The sequence below is a fragment of the Aphelocoma coerulescens genome, chromosome 2, assembly GCF_041296385.1.
Source record: "Aphelocoma coerulescens isolate FSJ_1873_10779 chromosome 2, UR_Acoe_1.0, whole genome shotgun sequence".
In the NCBI taxonomy this organism is placed as follows: Eukaryota; Metazoa; Chordata; class Aves; order Passeriformes; family Corvidae; genus Aphelocoma; species Aphelocoma coerulescens.
In genome coordinates, this window is record NC_091015.1 from 48,726,985 (window position 1) to 48,749,803 (window position 22,819).

Here is a 22,819-nt window from a genome sequence, read left to right on the forward strand (position 1 = left end):
CACACTGAACAAGAACTAAATTCACAGACTGGTTACCAACTGCAAAATGACACATTTCTTGTTTACATTCCCAAACTTCAAATTGTTCTAGAGTAAAAAGTACTTGCATTTCTGCTAGGTAACCTTAAAAATTATCAGCAGTTCAGCAGGTGGCGCTCAATGTGCAGTCAAAATTAAAACACCCTAATTTTGCTCAGTATGATGGCAGCACTTAAAAAGTCCTGGTTCCTCCCTGAGGTCTTTAAAACCAATAGGGCTCTAAGCATATGACTTCAAAAGGCTATTAAAATTCTAATTTTATTTATTTGACCTTGCTTAGATTAAAAAAACCACCTCATCATCAACCTATGATGACTCAATTGCATGCATTTTTAAAAGTTTGTATCCCGAGCACTTCCGCAGTTGGTTCTGTCCTTTCTGACATACAGTGACTCATATCAAATGCAGTTACATTTAATAGTTCTGTTAACCAATTTAACACAAAAATGAAATTTATACATCAAAGCCAAATTTTTTTTCAGAAATACATTTAGGATTTCTTCCAGACAGACAAGGAAGAAAGCTAATTTACCATTATCTATTTCACTAACACAAAAAAATTATGATGTTTACAGTTCTTCATTTAACTGATTTGTGGGTTTTTTCTTTAACTTACTGCTCCAGATCATTTATTGCAATCAGTTGGTAAATACATTATTCTAGACTAACTACAAGCATTTAAAATAGATCACTCACATCATCTGTCATAAGTGTTGCTATTGATCGCCCAATTTCATGGTACTGTGGAGCTTTCCCTGCTGGTCCCAGCAACAAAAACAAAAATCTGTGGAGAAAGTAATAGAGATAAGTATGGCTGACTCATTTGCATATAGGGGGTCTTTCAAATTAATGCTTAAAGAAAATTTAGTGATGAAGTAAAAAAACCATTTTCACCACTTCAGATCTTAAAAGACTGCTGCAACACTGTGAAAAGACTCATTTTAAAGCCATTACTGGAAGGAGCTCAAAGCCTGAACCAAAATTACTCAGACACCTTCTTAATTAATACTAATTTTTCAATTCTTCTAATGCCTTAAACATAGTAGAAATCCACAGACTAGAGCTCAATGAATATTTCCTCTGGATTCTAATCCTTTCTGACATTCCCAGTAGCAAAGACCCCTTAAGTGGCAGCCTAGGAGCTTTATGACCTGTCCTAGGCTCCCTGATGATCACCTTTTCATGGGAGTTAAACCCCCTCACCTGCTGTGACTGGGTGTGTCACACAGAGGATGCACCTATGTACTGCTTGCAATGCTCTGGGCATACTCATATAGTCATATCCTGGTCTTGTGTCAGAGGAAAGGAAGGGAACTCGGATACTTGAACACTTAAAGTAAGTGACATTCTGGGAAGCTAATCCAAGCTGGAGGTTGGGTCACAGATATGTTAGCAGTGTCCATCTCCTTGCGCAATAACAGTGCCTAACATAAAACCCACCAAAACCTTGAACAGGAGCAGCATTTTATAAATTCAAAAGGACACAAACCAAAGAGTAAACCTCAGTAATTTGTTTCACAACTTTCTTCCTGTATTCCATGAAAATGACATTCCCAAGCACAACACATCTGAAAAAAGTAGCGCCTTCTTTCAACTCATAGTACAAAAAGCTCAATTCTGTCTCCTTTGCAGGTTTACTACCCTAACTGAAACAGAGTGCATCTTCAGGATCCAAGTATGCTATTCCAGATCTGCAAGTCTACACCATTCTGAAAAGCTTAGGACAGAATAATTTTAACTACAGTAATACAGTAATCTGTATGCAGAAATTTTAGGATTTCCCAATAAATATTATGAGCACTCCTGTCAACTACCCTCTGAAAATTCTCACATATATGTATTTTTGCCCTTCAAAAGAGTGCATAAGCTGAAAATCACGAAGATAAACAAATACTTTGATCATTTTAAAACATTAAAAACCCACCAAAAAACATAAATGTACAAATGTATGCCAAACACCACAGAACAGCCCAATACATCAATGTGCACAGAAAATGAAGCGTCCTCTGTGATGATTGATGAAATGATTTTCTACTTTCATCATAAGACCTGTATTTTGAACATCTGGGGCAAATAACACCCACAGCATACTGGCGAGATCCTGGGTTTGGGGGAGCAGTGGTGACTGCACCAGGTTGGATAGCATATTGCACACCGAAAACTGCTTCCATGTATTAGCTGCAGATTGATTGATTACTCCAATGTGAATCATGTAGATTTGGGCATACAATAAAGAAATTGTTTTCCACCTAATCATTCATACAAGGAGCATTTGTAGAGAAAGAGCAGAGCTTCAGATTAGACAGACCTTCAGACTTAGTGTGCTCCTCCCCACTGACAAGCTGTGTCACACGAAGGGAACTATAACTAGCTTCATGCCCATCTTTAAAATGTCAACACAAACTTGGAAGACTCATTGCTCTTACTTCAAGTCAGCTAGCAGTTTCAACTCCTGTACTTGCTTAAGATAGCATCTTTACGTGTATATACACGTATATATGTATGTGTGTGTGCATATAGAGATACAGAGATAGATATGTATCTATATTATGCATTCAGAGAATTTTGTGAATCCCATTCCTTCAAATTTTGCAGCAAATGACTGACAGTGTTAAACAAAACTCTACATTCTTGAGCTTAATACAGTATATATAAAAATTTACAGATATTTGAGATCTTAAATATTATTATCTTATTGCATAAGTAAAGCCAGACTTCTCAGGCATTTATTTACCGTGTAGGAACCGGAACCTCTGTGAGACCCGAGAGAAGCACAGCAGGGGAGAGCCTCACAAAAGCAATAATAGGTCTTTCTAAAAAATCTACTTCTCCCACTAACACATTTGATGCTTCTGCTCCTGAAGGAATTTTCCTCATGAAGTTCATATCAACCTATTCATACAAAGATGAAACAAGTGTTTATTCCATTACATTTCTTAGCAGAAATTCCATAACATAATTATCAGAATTTACTAGACATTTATGCTACAAAGAAAAATTAAAAAGCAAATTAAATATCCCACAATACAGAAAAGACAAACACATTTAGAAGATGTCAGCCAGCCAGCCAAATAATAATAAACTATTTTCTATAAGTTAGAATTACTAACACCTAGTACATTCTAGAAGACTCCAAACTGCATAATCACCTTTCTAGCATTATCATGACAAACATTCCGTGATAGGACATAAATTAACAAAATCTATGCACGATTAAGTAAGGAGAGTTCATGTAATTACACATGGTTTCCAGAATGCAGTAAGTTATTTCACAGCTGTGTATTTCAAATATGTCATAATTTTGAAGAATAATTTGTATGTTTATCTTTTCATCCATAAAAAATATGACAGCTGAAAATGTTCACCTCCATTTCTGTACATCATTACAGAAGTGCATTAGAAAATGGTACAGCACATGAACTCTGTGTTCACATACACACACACACACAAGCACCAGTGACACTGCTAGCTAGAGAACTTACAGATGGCCTCTTGAGTCCCACACCAAGTGTGCCACAACTACAGTGCCAGGAGGCTGACTCCTGTCCAACAGGAGACAAGGCAGGTGTACACAAGGACAGGCCAAGCAAAAATATAAAAACTGTGACAGAGGAGCAGGAATATATGGCAACTGCCATGATTAGATCAGAACTACAGTTTAAGTTAGCTTTCCTTATACAAAATTATTTAACTTGACAAAACAATTTTCTTACAGTGTTTCACAGTACAGATGACACTTCTGACTGAACTTTATAGTATCAGCCACAATGGAACTTGCCCAGCAAATTTAAATTATGAAAGAAATATAAGAAATTTACAGTAGATTTTTTTACAAGGCTTCTTTCAGAAAGTGGTATTATATGTTCCTAATGATTAAGATGTACAACAACTTTTGTAGAGGAAACTTGTAATTCATATAAAGTAAATCCTTCTTAAAAACCCTCTTCACAAAAAAAAAAAAAAAAAAAGAAAGGAACCAACAAAAAGTCCTAGGGAAAAAAAGTTACAACACAATCTACAAAACTGTTTTCATAAGAGTCTTAATAGCAGATGTGAAAATATCTCCATCTGCATGAGAAAGTACAGCAGCTCCACTCTTATGTTACCAAAATACTGAGAAGATCATCAGACAGTTCCCACTGGGAAGAATTTCAAAACATGTGACACATTTAGCCTAGATCATAATGTGACATAAGTTATCTCTCAGCACCTATTTCTTGTGTACACTGGTACACTCTTAGTTGTAACTAAGGGGGAAGTTACAAGTATCACAATTTTTTTTACACAGTTAATTGATGCTACAGACTGAGGTATTTAATGTTGCTTACCTTACTAAAATCAACTGTGCTGTTTTCTCTGCTTCCTCCTGTCCCAGTACCTTTAACATCTCCACTTTTCCCAGTGTCCAAATTTCCAGGTGCTGACTGTGGAGAAGCCAATAGCCCTAAATTAAAACAAAGGAGATAAACTAAAAATGGTGTAGGAAGTGAACTGAGTGTGCAACACTACCAAAACTCAATGTGGCAGCTTGCTTAAAGCAAAAGTGCACGTTATTCAGTAAGTGCCCTACATTAGTATCATAAATGCAACATTAACAAGTTGCTGTGTTGTCAAAATAATGACATAATTTTTAGAAAATTAAGTATTGCCCAAATGATGGCCATTTGCAGAACAGTCACCAGAAAACATCAGCTACTTTAATTGCAGAAAAAGTAACTGCTGGCATTTCAGTCCTAACTGATTCAGAAGTTAGAATAGAGCATCTTCACCATACTAAGAAGTCCTCGGACACCAAATGCAAACACCTCTAGTCTGCTGTGTAGCAGTTACTGCAATTGTAAAAAGTGTCAGCAAGCCTCAGGCTACAACTACAAGGAATGTAGTCAAGTAAGTTAACTAAGCTGTACAAGTAAGTAGTGTACAACATGAAGGACAGACAGCTTGCAAACCACGGTTTCAAAAAACATACCAAAGCTCCCACTATTCATCTGGCCACATATTACTATATGGAATAGATGCCTGAGCTGAAGAGGCACACACAGTAGTTTTCAAGTTCAACATACAGCTTCCCTCTTAACACCTGCACCAAAACAGAACCATGTTCTGTATCTTGCTACATACTGCCAGCAGCACTGAATTGCAGGTTCAGTAAAGGGTGCAAAAGGCAAGTAACCCAAGTGTTCATGCACACTGAATTCCATGTTGCATCATGGTTCTCTCTACCCAATTAACTTTTAAAAGCTGGTCTAGGCATGCATAGCCAAGCCCAAATCCCACCTTTTGAATTACAGAACTTTTACTTGTTCAGTTTAACATGCACTAGAAGTGCATTTGCCCTTCTTGTCTACGTTAGACCTTTCAGCTGTGGTGACAGAACATGCTTTCACATGCTTTCAAAACCACATCTAGATAAAGACTGAAGCCTAAACATTGGAGAAACATGGAGACTGAAGCCTAAACATGGAGAAAGTCTGTATTTAGGTCAAGCATCTCTCTAGTCAAGATATAAATGAAGCCCTCTCTGGCTACCATTAGGCTACTGTTCCATCATAATAACTACTGCCACATAACTACTTGAATACCCCCATGTTTATAATTTCTCAATTTTGACATTTTTTAGCATTTCAAATAACAATTGAATTCATTTTATTTCACCTCTGTACTTGTTTCTAAAAAACTCTTTCAAAAAGTTAATGAAAAACATACAGGTCCAAGCCTTTACTACTAATTTTCATTCTTACAGTTCATAAGGGACGTAAGTGGTGTGGGTAGTTTTTCCTGAAGCAAAAATCAAATTAAGTTAATAGGCTGTCATTTCCTTCATAAATCCTAACACACACAAGTAATGAGCTAACATAACAAAATCAAACCAAATAAAAAAAAAAACAAAAAGCCACCAAAACAAACAAACAAAAAACACCAAAAAAATGCATTCTACTCTTCTGCTCCACGTTGCATGTGTTATTCACAAGAATCATAGCATCAGCCATCTACAAAATCAGCTGACCAAAGTATTTAACTGCTTAGGAATTAATGCATTTGTAGAACTAGAAAAAAATATTTAACAGTTGTTGCAGAAGAGCCGCATAATATAGAGTTTAGACATAAAAACTTTTTTCACTTTTTCCCCTTCTCTGTAGTAATATAGGAAACTTAAAATGTTTTTAAGTGATGAAAGATGAGCCATAATGCATCATTTTGCACTTTTTGGAAAAACCCTGAACAAGAGCAAGCAGAGACTAGAACAAAAAGTGGAGAGACAATCAAGGAGAAGGACAGAGAATATGGATTCTACATATTAGCAGAAATATTTATTATTTCAGTACTAAAGTCATATTGATTCTTCTAAAAGGTTTGCCTTCAAAATTTCTCCAATCAGTCACAGTTAAGGCTCACACATTTTGCCACTGACACAGGAACATTTCTCTGATCCCTAACCGTGTGTGAATAGTTTTCCTTTCTGTTGGCCTTGCAGTCGGACACACTGCTGCTCTCACAAGACAATACTGCTCACACATTTTCAGACCTGAGCAAGCATTTCCACATTAGACTGCACTTCATTACGCATATCTATCAATCTGCTATTTGCAAGAAAACTCTGAAGAAAAAAAAATATCTTTGTTAATAGTGAAACACTTCTATTCCAATCTCACATTAATAAAATAACTTAGTTCCCTCTCTTCTCCAGTTCAGTAGATGCAAACTCAAGAACAACTATGTAGTAGTACTTTTCAGACTGTAAGACAGAGAAATTCATTGTTACCAAGCTATCGAGGTGATCCTTAAAAACACAGTACTCTTCCTGATGTTAGTTAGGCAGATGTACCACTTGTCTCCTCCAAAAGACTACAGTGGATTGAGTCTCAAGTAATTTGGAATAAAACCTCATAAACTCAAGTTATTAAGTACTTACAACTACACCTTCATTGAAGATCATGTGCTTTTCTAGTCAACTACAATTAGTACTGTGATCACAAAAATCTAATCAACAATATCTACAGAAAAAAGAAAGCAAGAATACTTACATCTGTTTCATATAAAAACATGAGTAATATATGAGTTCAACACCTAAGCATGACTATTCCAAAATAATTGTAATTAGAAAAGCAAAAATTATGTAATATAAACCTTCTAAATATGAAGTTCACCATATTTGTATTTGAGGAAACTAAAATCAATGTTAAAACTAAATTCCAATATAGCTCTAATGTGAAAAAAGCCCATTCAAATTGCTACTAGAGAGCATATATGCAAACCTTTCTGAATCACTATTTTCAGTAAGCAATTACTGTAAGAGGAAAGCTGTTGTAAATGTTATTTTGCTCAGTTTTAAAGTACATTTATCAGTGGACCAAAAGACCTCTTAAAATGGGCTTTTTTGCTGTTGTTCACAGACATTATGAAAGCTCAGTGATGCTGGTGAATTAATAGTGTTCATTTTTAGCTGTGACACAGGTCACTTCCTAGCCCTTCCTATGAAATTCATTATTCAACAGTTCAAAGATGGGAAAACAAACACTGCTCTTCAACTAATGACAAAATTAGAAAAATTAAGAGAAGCCTTTGTCTGGTTGACGTACTATGAACTGATGACTGGCTGATTGAAATTAAGTGGTAGACCATAGCTATGTCTCTTCTCCCTCCTTTTACAGTAACTCACATTAAGTTCAGTAACCTTCCAGCTATTTATGAAGCCTAAAAAATAAGTCTGAATAACACAAGGCCAATGACAGAGGACTGTTAAACAGAAGAAAGCCACCTATTTGAAAATTATCAGAGTTTCAAATGCTTACAGTAGGCAAACCCAACTCAATCATACAGACATGGAAAATGTACTCAGATTGCAACGTTCTGAATTACCAGAGAGGTGATACAGACCATAACCTTTAGTGGAATGGACCAGGAAGATTTTGTTAAATTTAATTAATACCAGGAAGATGACTTCCTTGTCAGGGTTTTCTTTTGACTCTTGTCTCCCAAGACAGAGGTTGGTGCAGTTGCAGCCCAGAAGTCATAGTCTGAGAATGTCTTCAAAAGCATCTCTAAGGAAAAAATGCGTCTTTCTGCGGTCAGATGATTACTTGAACTAAAAAAGGGGGGGAAACCCCAGGAAACAAAAATATCTTCATTGTTGGTGTTTATCATTCTCCAGAAAGACTTTTACTTATGGATTAACTGGGAAATCATCCCTTTCAGACCTCTTCTTTATGAGAAATATCCCCATGAGGAACAAAAGCAATTTGAACATGACTTGGAGATTCTAGTAGAAAGCTTTAATAAGCGATAATAATAGCATCATATACTTGAGCTTTATTTATTTGCCTTCTCCTGGATTCTAAAGATCTTTTGTCTGGCATGCTGTCATTCCTGTCAGAGAAATGAGAACTGGAAAAACAATTACAGCTATTATTTTACTTCTGATTTCTAAGCACCTTTGGAAGATGACCTGTGAGAGAGTTATCGTCATGTGAATTCTCCTAATTTCCTTATAGGAAAGATAGAAAAAGAGATTTTTGTTTGCTTTTCTGAATTTAAGTAATGATGAGGCCTCTATACTTCAACTGAAGATAAGAAACTATGACAGTTTGGTCTTTCCTTTTCAGTGGCTTGGCTGACAATGTGAAAAGGCAGATAACCACAGCCTCTTCTCTGTCAGCATATTTTCACTGCTATATGTAACAGTGTGCTCTTATTTATTAAACAAGTGAGGAAGAAACCAAGAAAAGCCTCAACTGATGGAAGAACTGAGTGAAATCAGCCCCTCCACTTCCAACACACACAGCCCTAAAGCAGACAAACCTACAGGCTAGATTTCGGCAAGACGAATTTCTAGGGAAGGGAGGAAGAGCCTGAAGGCTAAAAAGAAAGATGATCACTCCTTAAAAACAATCTGCCAAGAAGAATTGTGAAGTTTCTAAATAGGCGACAATTTTTCAAAAGTAAAGAAAGTATAACAGTACATATGCAGAATGCATGAGTTATGCAACTTTTACTAAAAACATTTCAAGAAAGGATGGAAAGTTCTAATGGTTTCTTTCAACTTATCTATACACCTACATACCTTTTTACATATAAAGAAGAATAGCTTTGAAGATAACAAAATAATAAATTGCTGAGCTCTGACCTACAAGAACAAGCTCCTAACTACTGTCTCCAATTTTGCACACCAAACACAAAACACTAACGGAGTGTCTGATGCCTGAAGCAGTGCACTAATGGAGAACTATCCAGAAACAGCTGCAGGTGAACTGAACCTGACAATTTCATCAGTTAACTACTGCTGGTTTTAACAGTAATGGTTTTTAAGAGAACAAAAGCAAAAATAAGAAGCTAATAAGCTTGAAGACTTCTTGATACAACTAAATTAATAATGCCACTGATAATTGTATCCTTCCTAATTCTTTCCATGTTCACCGCTAATACTTTACCATGTTTTCAGCTGCACCTATCTCAGGGTATCAAGCACTGTTTTAAAACATTAACTCAACCACCAACAAAACCAAAGCAAAACCCACTATGGAGTAGGTGAGTGAAAGGAAAAGGCCACCATTTTTGACATTTTGCTTATATATTAAATATGAAAACCATATTTCTTTTTAATTACACAAATGAATGTTAATTAAAGAATTTTTTGCTTGCTTTAGTTAAAAGCTAAAAAGTTAAAAATGCCAAACAAGGAGACAGTCACAACTGAGAAGAAATAAACATGCAGGCAGAGGTAATAGTTATCATATTTCTTTGTGCCCACGTTATGTGCCAAAAACATCGCAATGCAAGTGATCCAGATGCAGAGAGCATCACACATGGACAGCTTAAATTTCAATAGTTGCCTGGTGTTTTGCCAATATTTTCCTCTGTCTTCTTTTCCTGGCTTTCCTGCACTTCTAAGTCCTCCTCAGGTGGGTGGATTACTACTGAAGGAATATCATCACTGGCAGGTGACACCAGCAATTCCTTGCCCTGAAGTGGACTTGGCTGGGCACTTGTGGTTGGCGGGAGCCTGCAGGTAGGACTGGAGGGTGGTGTGTTTTGAGGGGTGGTTACGGGGGTTGTACACCTTGAGGCTGCCGGGGTCCCAGCTCTTGAAGAAGGAAGAAGGTAACTGAGAAGAACTGACAAACGGCTGTCTCCTCTCAGGGAAAGATTTGAGGCAGAGAGACCTGTTCGCAAAGAGTGGCGGGAGGCTGAAAGGCCTTCCCCTGAGATAAAACAAATGGAACACCATGAGGCTTACAAAAGGGATATATTATATTCAATTAAAACAAAACAAAACAAACCCACACAGATACAAATATGCATTAACAATTTACATAGTAAATTGCAAGCTTTACGGGCCAAAGTGTCATACTCATGCAAGTAAGATACAAGATAAGAGCAAATCTGATTTCAGACATTAGGAAAGTCAGAAATTACTGAGGAGTACTAATTAGAATGCCAAAGATCTGAGGGAGAAGATATTATCTTAATTCAGAGTTAGATTTGTTAATAAAAAAAAAAATTATCTCCTGAAACTGACTCTTAAATTTTTCTGGAATTTCTTATTCCAAATTGTCCAGCAGCTACTGTTAATCCATCCAAAAAATAAAATAAAAAATCATTAGCAACCAGAACATTACAAGAATTTAGTTATCTCTATCCATTATGTACAAAGAACTATTAATTTTTAAAAAGCGATCATGACCAAACATATCTAAATGTGTTAAATGCAACTGTCCTCCAATAAAAGTCTTGTTTTACTGAGAATTTTCCCAGGCATCTGTAGTCTACTGTGTATTTTTGAAGAGGGCACAGAAATCAGATACAGCCCCTTCTCCACACCCTCTTGCTATGACTTACCAGTAGCCCCATATGCCTAAAACCACACATTTCTCAAAAATCCCTTTTTAGTTTTCTTGCTCTATTTTCCAAGTCCCACTAACTTCATACGAAGAGAACATAGTCTTGTGAGGGTTCCCTCAGACTGGAGTTTGTAATGGATTTCGGTTCTTCCTTAAGCCGGAAGAGAGACTCTTTGTGCTCATATTAGTGTTTCCATTAAAAGGTTTTGTGATACCATTTCTCCTATTTGCCACAAACACTTTTCCTGGGACAACCAGTCTCATTGAAAACATTAATGATGACTTCTCCTACAATTGCTGAAATCCAAAACATGCCGGTTTCACGTACCATGCCATCAAGCAAGAAAACAGCAAACCAGACACATTTACTCTCACATTTATACCAAGCACTACAGACTAGTCAGTTGAACAACCCCAGAATAATTAACAGGAAAGAGGTGCAGAAAGCATGCCTAGGTAAAGGTCACATACATTCCCCTCCCCACAAATAATGAAAGAGTGGATCCTACAGATACAAACCTGATTTAAGAACAAAAGCCTCAAAACTCAACTATTAAAACATCAAAACTGCAGAGCAGCAAAGAAAATAGGACCAATAGAGGAGACTTGGTTGATTTTGCCTACATTCATCACTACAGTAATAACTAGACTTCCATCAGTATACCTGTGATAAATCATGCACGTGAGATGTCCTAACACACACATACCCCCAAGGAGACTAAGAACTAATATGCACATATGCATGCTTGGTTTACCAGTTTATTAAACACCATAGGATTATAAAGAGAAAAGCAAATCTGTTTATGCTGACAAGGAGTTCATCATACTATACAGTTTTCTTATTTCAGCATATATCCCATAATCTCTTGTAGAAAGCGTATTAATAATAAAATGCCCTAAAAAGTGGAAGTGATACATGAAAGGTAACTGACAAGAAAGAGATCCCAAATACAAAATTTGCAGAATTACACCTGGGGATACAGGTGTTCAAGGATGGGCAAAACCAAGTTTGTGTGTGTGGAATTTTCACATTTGCTGAGCAAAACATGAAAGTCAGGAATTACAGAAGACATTACACTCTTACATAAATTAGCTGCATTTTCATTCCTGAAAAAATAATTCTGAAACTATTAGAGAAATATTTAAGCATATATCATATATTCACTGGCTAACAAAAAATATCAGCAATCTCAGGCATTCACAGGAGAATACTCTAGCGTATGTAGCTCCTAACAAGCACTTAACTAAGTCAAACAATCTAAGCAATGAGGCATCTTTCAAGACAGAAAAGGAAGATCACTTCAAGGACTGATTCATGAAATCAGAATTAAGTTTTCACACCAGACTACAAAATTTCATTTGAAATTCTATATGTCTAATAGAGGCTCCATAAAAAAGCACAATACAAGTAAGCTGCTCTGGAGTACATACTCCTATTTGGGATTTGAGACTAGATGTCTAGGGCAACTTTTCAGGAACTGGTTCAAAAAAGATATGATGCGGCTTCTAAGAACATTGCTAATACCCTTCTTGGGTTTGGGATTTTTGTTTCCATTAGACCCCCCTCTACAAAACAAGATAAAAATAAACAGTGTCCTAGCTAACAGTACTACCTTCACCATTGGCATAGCGAACTTCCTGTCAAATGAACTTACAACACTGGCTTAAAACACAGCAATTGCCAGCATCACTGAACTCATGACATGATCACTAACTCTCTTGTGCAAAGACTGTATAAGCAAGTAGGATCCATCTGACACATGGATAAAGTTATGCTATGATGCTGAAATTCCTCAAAAATTGCACATTTTATTTAAGCATATACAAAAAAACATTAGGACCAATGTAGGTCTATTACTATACTTCAAAATAATAATGCATGCTATGGTATACAGGCAGGAGTAGAATATTTGAGTAAATTAAAAAATAACATCCACAGCCACACATCACACACACTCTTATTGTTAGTTCTTTGCTCATCAAGAAGGAAACACTTATCTGTTATTACCAGCTGACCTTTCCTTCATCTCCAAGTGAGAACATCAATTACCAGGTTAGTAGGAACTGGATGCTACAACTTATCTCACCATTTCGTTCAAGCAAGTGAGGGTCAGAATGTTTCTTGCCTATATCTGCGAAAGACCGAACCAGAGGGATCCGACTGCTGAATTTTTTCTCATTCTGATGATGGTGCCTCTTTAGAAGAGCCTCTCTCACATTCTCTCTTATGGATTCATCCAGCTGGCCAGAGGCAATCATGCTGTCCAAAACCATATCTACATAATAATAACAAAAGAACAAAGAAGAAAATTATATAGGTAGCAATCAAACCTCTCTCTCACCACACTCAAGCACTGTAGCTGCATCAAACAATAAAAGAAAATTAAATCTATCTGCTAAAGAAAATTAAATCTCTATGCTAAAGAAAAGTCTTTTCTTTAGCAAAACCATCTTCAAGAACCCACAGGAAATTTTCAAAGATGTCACTAAACAAGCAAATGTGAGAATAAGAAAAGCACAACATGCAGATTCAAGAGAGAGTATTTATTATTAGCATGATTTCAAGAAATAAATTACTTAGTATCTTATAATTTATAGTCATTTACTTCAACTTTCAATGGAAACTCACATTCAAAAAAAGTATTTATTGTATTCAACAAACCTGCACTGGGAGTGAGTACACAAAGACAAACACGATGGAAAACTGACTTTTGACAGTCTTAACCTGGTGTTTCCTACTTTTAAAAGTATATACAACTATATAAAAGTGAAAGTTGCTATAGAATGAGATGAATTACACAACTCCTGTCATCTTCAGATGCCCTAAGTTCCTGAGACTCTCTATCAAACTTCATGTGATTGACATGCTTTAGAACACGAAGTACAAAAAAAAAATTTAGGTATATCATCTAACACTAACTACTCATCTGTCAAACAACATCAAGTTTCAAAAGAGCATCTCAGCAGTATGCTCACACCAGGAAAGAAAGCCTACATATCAGGGAAAACATCTAAGGTTTCTTAGGGGTCCTTTTTTTTAAAAAACAAAAAAAAAAATTCATAAAAGACCCCAACCTGTACAAAGCAACACAAACCTATGTGACAAATTTTTAAATATATTTTGCCAGTTTTAACTAGTGCATTGAGACTTAACTGCATTGTTAAACTGAAGTTGCATAGAACTTTTCACAATGAAAAATGTTAGGGCTCAGGATAGGGCTCTGTCCTTACTAACAGAACAACACGCAGCCAAGTGTCTGTCAGCACAGCGCAGCTTCTTTCTGAGATCTCTGGGAACACAGCCTCTCCTTACAGGTTCTCAAAAGGAAACCTGCCACCCTCTCCCTCCTCTTATGAGTAAGAAACAGTAACACCTACTGGGTACTCCTGGCTCGTAGAAATAAGACAACACATTTGTATACCAAGCACTGCTAACCCACATGCTTCACAATGGCACCTAAAATTAACTTGAAACCAATTCATACAATCTCTTAAGGCAACCTAGTTCCTACTAAAATACTTGCTACTGGGAATGCTGATTACACAGAATTAAGCAACTACTTTCCTTATGTACTAAGATTATTGATAAATTAAATCACAACTAATAATATTAGAAACCAAAACATTACATTTACAAACAATGTATTGAAAACTCTTGCTCAGGAAGTCATAAAAATAGGAAGGGAATACCATTTTCCTCACTGAATATTAAGGATTTCAAAACAAGAAAACATTTCCAGTACTGCCAAAGATTTTTAGGCCAAAACACCTTGTCCTTCACACACGTTGGTCAACCCTAAGTCTAACATAATTCCTGAGAAAGCATTCCACTGTGTGGTACCTGTAGCAAGAGATACTGGGAAAATTTTGTAGAACTAATTCAAAGGCATTTAGAGCAAGCAGACATATACAATGTATATATATGTGTATATATTTTATATATACATATGGAAGTCTTCAAAGCTGCCTGCATAGTATCCAAAATGACCATGTGATTAGTGAGGACACTCAAGACAGTAGGTCGAACAACATGTACAAAATTTATTTCTGCTCACCTCTTATAAAGGTGAAAAAAATACCAGATGTGCAACAACCAACTGCACTAATGGCATCAAGTTAACATCAGCCAAAATATGATTAATAATTATGGTACTAAAGGGCACAAATAACTCCTAAAATGTTCTGGCAGATATTTACAATTCATCTGTAGAAACAAAGACAGAGAACATGTTAAGGGATTAGAACATAAAGGCAAAGTTCTGGGCCTCATCCTAAAATACATACTAAGGAGCTCCTACTCATCCACAGTAGCTTTTTTAAGTGAAGTTTATAGGACCAGGTCCTCAAAACCAGATCAAGAAAAGTGCAGTGAGCATGCACATACCTGTTTCTTCAACACAGTATTTTCAAGAACATTAAGACATGACCAAAACCACCTCAAGTTATAGATTAAAAGTTAGGAATAAAATATTTTTTAAAATTTTTGCTGCAACCTGCTATCTCATCAAGTGTGTTTGCTCTCATGTCCAACATGACCGTCCCATTAAGAATACAGCTCCGCAGTTCAAACAGACTGTGCAGAGACAGAGTTGCTACATAAGGCTTGCTCCATCGATCACCGCCATCTTCAACATCCTCTTCAAACTTCAGCCACCTGAAATGCATTCACATACACATATTTATGTTTCTCCTGGAAGGAAACTTTGGCAAGCAACCCCACTCTTCCATGTGGCTGACACAGAACAGGAAATCCCATTAAATCATACCAGCTTTCATTTTCTCAGACAGCCCAACTGATTAATATTTTATCAGGCCTTAATAACCACACAACTTTTTTAGTTTTAGTTTATTTTGTTTCTTTGGGCTTGACAAATACCTGTCCATTCACATGTTCTTGTGAAGAATATGGCAGTCTGCCTCGTTACCTGATGTGCATCTTTATTTCATCAGTATTTTAGGATTAGAAAGCTGTCTGAAACATACCATATAGCATGTTCAAGTCTCCTAAGGGTGCTGTCAGACATTTAAGAACTAGGCAATATAAATATGTGAAACTAAAAATTGATCTTGATTCAAACTCACAGGCATTATGCAAATTGGACTTCTACAAAAGCTAACATGCAACAAGGTAGCTGAAGTACTGAATGCAGAAGAATTCATCACAATGTATGTAGAAAGAAGCAACTAAACCACTAAGGGGCAAAAAGAATCATGGTATCCTGTAATGTTCAGGCATGCAATTTGCCAAAAACTAATCAAATACTACTCAAGAAAAACATAAAACCCAATTTTCTTTGTATTTGAGAAAAAATGACACTAATATATTGGCAATAATATACCAAAGAGATTTCTGAGATTGCAAATACCACACTCCATGGATGAACACCTGCATTTATAACTCAGCATACTCCTACCTTTCACAATGTTTGGTATGATCAGTTTTAGGAAAGTGAACACACCACCAGAAAGACTGAGGGTCTCTTGAGAAACCATACTGATTCTTTCAGAGTTGGACAAAAAACTAAAATTTTGGGTTGCTTAGCATGAATTAGGTACACAACTCCTATAGATAGTGAAGATTCTAACCTAAACCTGGCTTGCAGTTCTCTGGAGAAAAATTACTGTAAGATATACCTTGAAACAATCTATTCCAAACATACCTAGCAGTTTCTCTCCATTCATATTCTTCTCCATCCCTGAAGCAAAGTTCATCCATTTCAGTGAAGAGATCATGAGGAATGTGTTCATCATCATCTTCAGTACCCAAGATAAACTGCACTCGTTGGGATGGTGTGTCTTGAAGAAAAGGAGAAATGGAACAATTAGAAGAATTCATACTTCTATTACACAAGGAACACTACATAACAGTAAAATCTCCTGCCCTCACCCAGAAATACACAGGACAACATCCTCTTTAAGAGGGAAGAGGAACAAAAGAAACATACACATTTCCTTAAAAGAAGGCTCTCTGAAAATTTTGCACCGTTTCTGAAAACAAAACATCTGGAAACGCATATTTATGAAAATTACTCAACTATTTTTGGCTCTTCTATAGATTGCCAATATGAAAATGAATATCAACAGCAAATTTGGTTAAAAAAAAGTAAAAATTAATATACCAAAACCCTAGAAATCTCCTTTTCACTTTGAGAACAAAATAGTTAATACCATCATGACACAAGACACTAAAGGAGAAAAAGTGAAAACAAAACAGGCTGATGGAAACAAACAGCCTTACTTACAGATCAGCTGCCCAAGCACTAGTTTATCACAGTCACCAGTGAGTACCCAGGCACTCACTGTTAGAGCAGCAGATTTTTCTGTGGTCTACTGCTACTTATGTAGGATAAAATTCTTTCATTGCATGGTTGGAGGACTATGTATAAATTAGCATAGGAAAGTTGAAAACTATGCAGCTGAAGCATCCAGAAAATATTTTAACTTCTCATAGCATAATGCCTAGTGGAACAGGCTCAATAATAACATGCTAGAAAATTTAACTATCTTTAATGATTAAGTAAGTACTGGATTTCAATTAATACAGGCAAAACCTTAAAAAAAAAAAATCAATAAAAACCACATCATTTTAGAGATACTTTTAATACTTATACAAAGATTTTGTTTCAACTTGAGTGAATTTTCATATTATAAGGGTTCAATAATATACTAGTTGCAATGTTATCGCAAGGAAGGTCAGAGACAGAAAATCCAGGTAAATCTCAATTTAAAATTTTTTTTATTTTCTCAAATTTTAAAAATTTTACTTTGTTCACTGAAACAATCACTCTCAGAGCTGTTAGATATGAACATGTATATGGTATATATACAACTGTATGCTTCTACTGTAGAAGGAAGATGGCCTTTTAGATTTGAACATAAAATCTGAATTACTAACAAAGCTCATTCCAAACTGAATTTTGCTTTAGCATTGTTTTTCTGGTACATACCATCATCCACTAGCCTAATTCTGAAATGTGATCTTGAATGCAAACAAAGTTCATTATCAATTAATATCTATAGCAGACTGTTTCCATCCCAAAACCAATACACCCCAGAATCCTGCCAAACCCTGTGCATCCAGTATACAGAAGAAACCAGAACAGATAACTGAATTTCTATCAACTTAGTATCACTTGTTTCTTCAAAAACTGTACAGCAAGACACTACAAACACAACATCAATTATAATAATTTGTACTTGGGAGGGAAGACTTGAAGATGGTTGAAACCAAGAACTGCAGGGGAACGGTAAAAGGAGATTTTTCAAAGCATTTCCATTTGAAAACTCCTTTGTTTCAGGTACTGGTCCCACGTAGAACATGCTGCTAGTCATAGAAAGGTAATCGTGAACAGCATGGTGTCCACACTTAAATTAAAACATTGCACCATAATTTGCCCACTCATGGCAGTCTAGGAATAAAGTGGACTTAGGGTCTCGAAGAAAAACTAAGTAAGCTAAGAGTACTGCCAAATAATTTCATTCCAGAGAATGGTATGACAAAATCCTCATCTCCTGAGGATCGGGGTGGGGGGCCAATTTGTGATCCAAACCAAAAACTTAGGAGGCAGTACAATTCCTTTACTAACGGACAGCAAGAAGGCTGAAGCAAATATTTAAATAAGATCATTGATCAAATTACCATGGCAAATGCTGCTTTTCACAGTTACATGCTTACTTTCAAAAATCAGTGGAAGAAGCATACACGACTACACAATCTGAAAAAAGGTGTCTAATTTAAATAACACAGACTTTCATGCTACAGAAGAGCATTACAAAGCTCTAGTCTAACCTATTCAGTGCAGGCTGCTGAACATTCATGCAGACAGCTGGACCAAGTCCAACAGCTTCTGACTTAGATAAAACACAACCACAAAATCCTTGTCTGATTGTACACAGAAAGACATTAATTACAGTGAGAATAAAAGAAATAGCACAAAACAAACAATATTTAAGTACAGAGTAGCTACTACAAGTTTATTTTCAGGAAACACAAAGAACAACAAATTTCTTACCATATGATGGAGATTCTCGGCCATCCTCTCTATCAGTTTCTTTTTCTTTTTTTCTTCTGTGGTGCCTGTGCCCACGATGTCTATGCCGCCGACGGCCTGGCTTTCCAAGTGGGACGTGAACTCCAATATACACAGCTCTGTGGCCTTTTCAAGAAAGTTTAAAAGCACAAAAGTAAACAAAAAATTACCTACTGATAAAACTTAGTATCTAAAGGCAAGGGGTTTAAGAAATAGAAATCCAAAAGCACTTGACAAAATTACCTTTAGTGAACTACCATAAGCATTTCTTTTCTGTCCTTCCAGAGTGTCAAGGAACTAGTACTAGATTCATTTCTCTGATTAATTAGGTCATATTCTTATTCAGTTTAAGAATTCAGTTGTGAAATAATACAGATAGTACAAGTATAAGTAATACAGAAGTACAAGCTTGGCCTGTAACACTGAAAGCAGCTACTTAATAAACATGAGGCCAAGGCAGAGAAATTATATTGTATTCCTCTTTTCTTGCAGGAATTCGTATCAGGACACTTGTAAGAATGGTAAAATAATCTCCTGGTTCAGCTTATTGACTTCATTAAGAAACTACCCTTGGTTTAGAGTCTGCAAGTAGTTTTCTCTCCTTGGAAGAGCTGCCAATATTTCCTCAAGTAGCGCATAACACATCACAATGAAAGTGATGCTTGATTATACCATTAATTATCAGGAACATAAAAGTAACTTCTATTTTGAAAAGTATGTCGACACTTCAAATAACTTACAAAGAGGCTGGGGTGGGGTTTTTTCCTATTCTGGAACTTTTTAATAAATTTAGGAGCACATCCTCAAGTGAATACATACTGCTTCTTTAAAACATGTACTTTCAACGTCTTGTTTTTACTTTGACCTTTCACATTAAGGCAACACTAGCATCAACATCTTAGCAAAAGAAATCAATCAACTGACTGTTATGAACATATTAATACTATGTCTCCTGTAACGGAGATAGCATATACAATAGCCTTTTCAATTCCTATTTAAACAAACAATCTCAGGAAGAGACAAATTAACTCTAACACTAAATACTCTGTTTCATGGTGCTGAAGAGTTATTACAGAAGACAGACATTAACCAAAGGAAAAGGAAGTGGTCTTCCAGCTCTTAGATGCAAATTCAGCAGATTTACATTATGCAGGCAAGCCCTAGTGACTGTACACATACATGGACATATATTTGTGTGCATAGCACACATATACTAGATTAAAGATACTGAAAATTCCTAGTTATTACAGAGCTTTAAAGAAGCAAAAAGTGGTAAGATATCAAACTTATTTCCCAAAAAAAGAATCCCTAAGTCCAAAAAGATACTGCCTTATAGAAGTTTTGTGTATTTTTACAGTGCTACATGACTAAAAATACAAGCGAAAGTCATTATTAATATGAGTAAGTTCAATATTTAATTAATTTGGTCAAAGATTCCTTTTCACGTAACAAGACACAATTCTTGACACACTTCCAACACTAGTTTAATTAGAGTCAACTGACTGGCACTATGATCAAATCTGAAATTAAGCATATTAAAAGCTATTCATTTCCATGTAAGAGTGGAAAAGATTAATTTCTCAAAACACTCAGTCCTATTTATAGAGAGAGACTGTCTTTTGTGAGCTTCTTCCAGCAACAATACCCAGCCACTGCCCAGCAGCCTGACCTCTGCCCTCCATGACTGCTATGCACAATGCAATTGCCAAAGAAATCAATGCCCATGTGATCTAAACATAAATCACTACACTTGGTATACAATATGATCGGGGGCATCATTAACAATGGTCATGTTGTTGATGCCATAGCAATACAATAATCATATGCATAGGGAAAGCAAAAGTATGAGATTCAAAAATAACTGCATTACTCACCACATCCCACTCTCAAAGCTGCAACAGAGTGAGCCACCACTCAATGCAAAGGCTGTTACAATGCCCATTACGGTGTCTGTTTTATTTTATATATTCAATTAGCAAGTATCAAACTACAGTTTATATACACACTTGAACAGTTCTGTTTGTTGCCAAAGTGTTGGATTTTTTGCAGGAACTATTTCTTCCTAAGAGAAACTCTAGCATACTTCTAGTAATAGAGCATTTTATATGATTACTTGTTTTAGGACTGTTAGTAAGACTGTTTTAAGCATGTTTTGATCACTGCACCCCAAGGAAAAAAAAAAAAAAACAACCTTGCAGGAATATGAAACTGCTCAGGATTTTACTCCCTGAGAAACAGGGACTTCCACATTTTGGTCTCTTGCTGTGTCCCCAAATTAAAGACAAAAATTTCTCACAGATTTTCCAAGGATCTCCATCTTAAACAATGCACCTTGCTATTGCAAAAATTGGCATTTTTAATAGTGTGATCATTTCCTTAATCAAAGACCATGTTGCTGCATGGAGGAGAGGTGGAAGAAGCAAACAAAGAGTCTATCTCCTTTTACATAATTGCACTGAGACAGAATTTTTTTTTTTTCCAGTAGAAATGTTTGGAGGAGAGCAGATACGTTGGAAAGATAAAAGTAAAAGCTATGGAAAACTGAAGTGAAATAAGCAACAAACAGAAGGTGTTTTTAAACAACCTGTGTCCATAGCAAATGGCTTTTACTATGACAGAACCACAGAATCGTGTCCAGGTGCCTCATAGCTGCCTGAAGCACACCAAGCAGGCACTGCCAAGTTAGTAACCCAGTCAGTCCACAACCTACAACGTTTGATACTGCTTTTCAACTCCAAAAGGAAGACTTAAAGGAAGCATTTTCTCACTACCCAAACAAACAAGGGTCTCACAGAGACACAGAACAGTCTAGCCATGGATTATCCTACCCTTCAGCCCACACTGCCCAAAAATGACCACTGTATGACTATTACCTCACATAGACACAGTCTTGCAGGCAAATGTAAACCAAGAATACCTTCCCCAAAGCACTTCTGTATATGCAAAGTGTTCAGACTGCTACATCTGCAATGGTATTTTGGGGCTAATATGAAATGGTGATGAGCAAGATGATTTTCAGCGTTTATTAAGTAAAATGGATCACAATCCAATATAATCCTATCAGAGTAACTTCAAGAAAAAACCTAATGTTGACAAAGAGCCTCTGAATTTTTTTTTCTCTTTCACAGCAAGCAGTCGGTGTGACAGTACAATAGACTAACCAAGAAAATTTTACTTATTGCAACAGCAGCTTATGAGTGCACCTGACTGTTCCTTAAGAAAAGGGACCTTCATTCATAACGACATTTCAAGTACTACCAAGAAAATCTGAAACTACTGCTGTTGAGTATACTGCCATGATTACCCAAAAACATGTTACAGGCATATTCAACTCCAAAGATGGGACAAAACTAGATAATAAAAATCAGACAAGCTTAACTTTAATTCTAACTTAACAAAGCAAAGCACTGAGAAGCGTTCTAAAAATAAGACTGCTGCACTGAGCAGGTCTGTGTTTCCTTAAGTTTCGTTATTCAGATAGGAGTAATAATGTTTGCAGATGGACAGACAAAGATTTACTTATAAATACAATTTACAAGGAAAAGCAAAACAAAACAAAACCATGGCCATTTTTTTTCCTTCATTCCCAATGAACTGGGTCAAACAACTTATGATATTCTTCAGGCTGGCCAAAAAACAAAATAAAAAAATACACCTGCAAGAAAGACAAGTAATGTAAAATTAATATAATATCAGTGGAAGTAGTGGAGAAAAATTTAACTCTAAAAAGGCTGGGATTCAAGTTGCTAGTACTGGATGTTATTTTTAAAAGGAACACAATCTTTTACTTGAATATTGTTTTTAAAAGTTCAAAAGATACATTATGTGACCTTCAAAGCTTTATTCACGTAAATGTCTGTAGCACAGTACCACTTTCAAACAAAGCTTCTTACAGAATTACTATAAACCAAT

General features: G+C 36.0%; 1 protein-coding gene across 13 annotated transcripts in view; it reads right to left on the bottom strand.

Annotated features, from left to right (window-relative positions):
• Positions 1 to 22,819, bottom strand: part of SLC4A7 (solute carrier family 4 member 7) — a 92,322-nt gene that overhangs the window by 27,807 nt on the left and 41,696 nt on the right. For 4 of the 13 annotated variants that reach the window (XM_069007336.1, XM_069007333.1, XM_069007337.1 and 1 more), the window contains exons 3-11: positions 18,890 to 19,033; positions 16,538 to 16,673; positions 15,371 to 15,531; positions 12,965 to 13,153; positions 9,870 to 10,238; positions 4,368 to 4,483; positions 3,522 to 3,581; positions 2,774 to 2,931; positions 736 to 823 (exon numbers count right to left, since the gene is read on the bottom strand). In XM_069007336.1, the coding sequence (XP_068863437.1) occupies positions 736 to 823; positions 2,774 to 2,931; positions 3,522 to 3,581; positions 4,368 to 4,483; positions 9,870 to 10,238; positions 12,965 to 13,153; positions 15,371 to 15,531; positions 16,538 to 16,673; positions 18,890 to 19,033 (1,421 nt within the window). The remainder of the gene's footprint in view (positions 1 to 735; positions 824 to 2,773; positions 2,932 to 3,521; positions 3,582 to 4,367; positions 4,484 to 9,869; positions 10,239 to 12,964; positions 13,154 to 15,370; positions 15,532 to 16,537; positions 16,674 to 18,889; positions 19,034 to 22,819) is intronic. The other 9 variants (XM_069007338.1, XM_069007335.1, XM_069007345.1 and 6 more) reach the window with 5 other exon arrangements.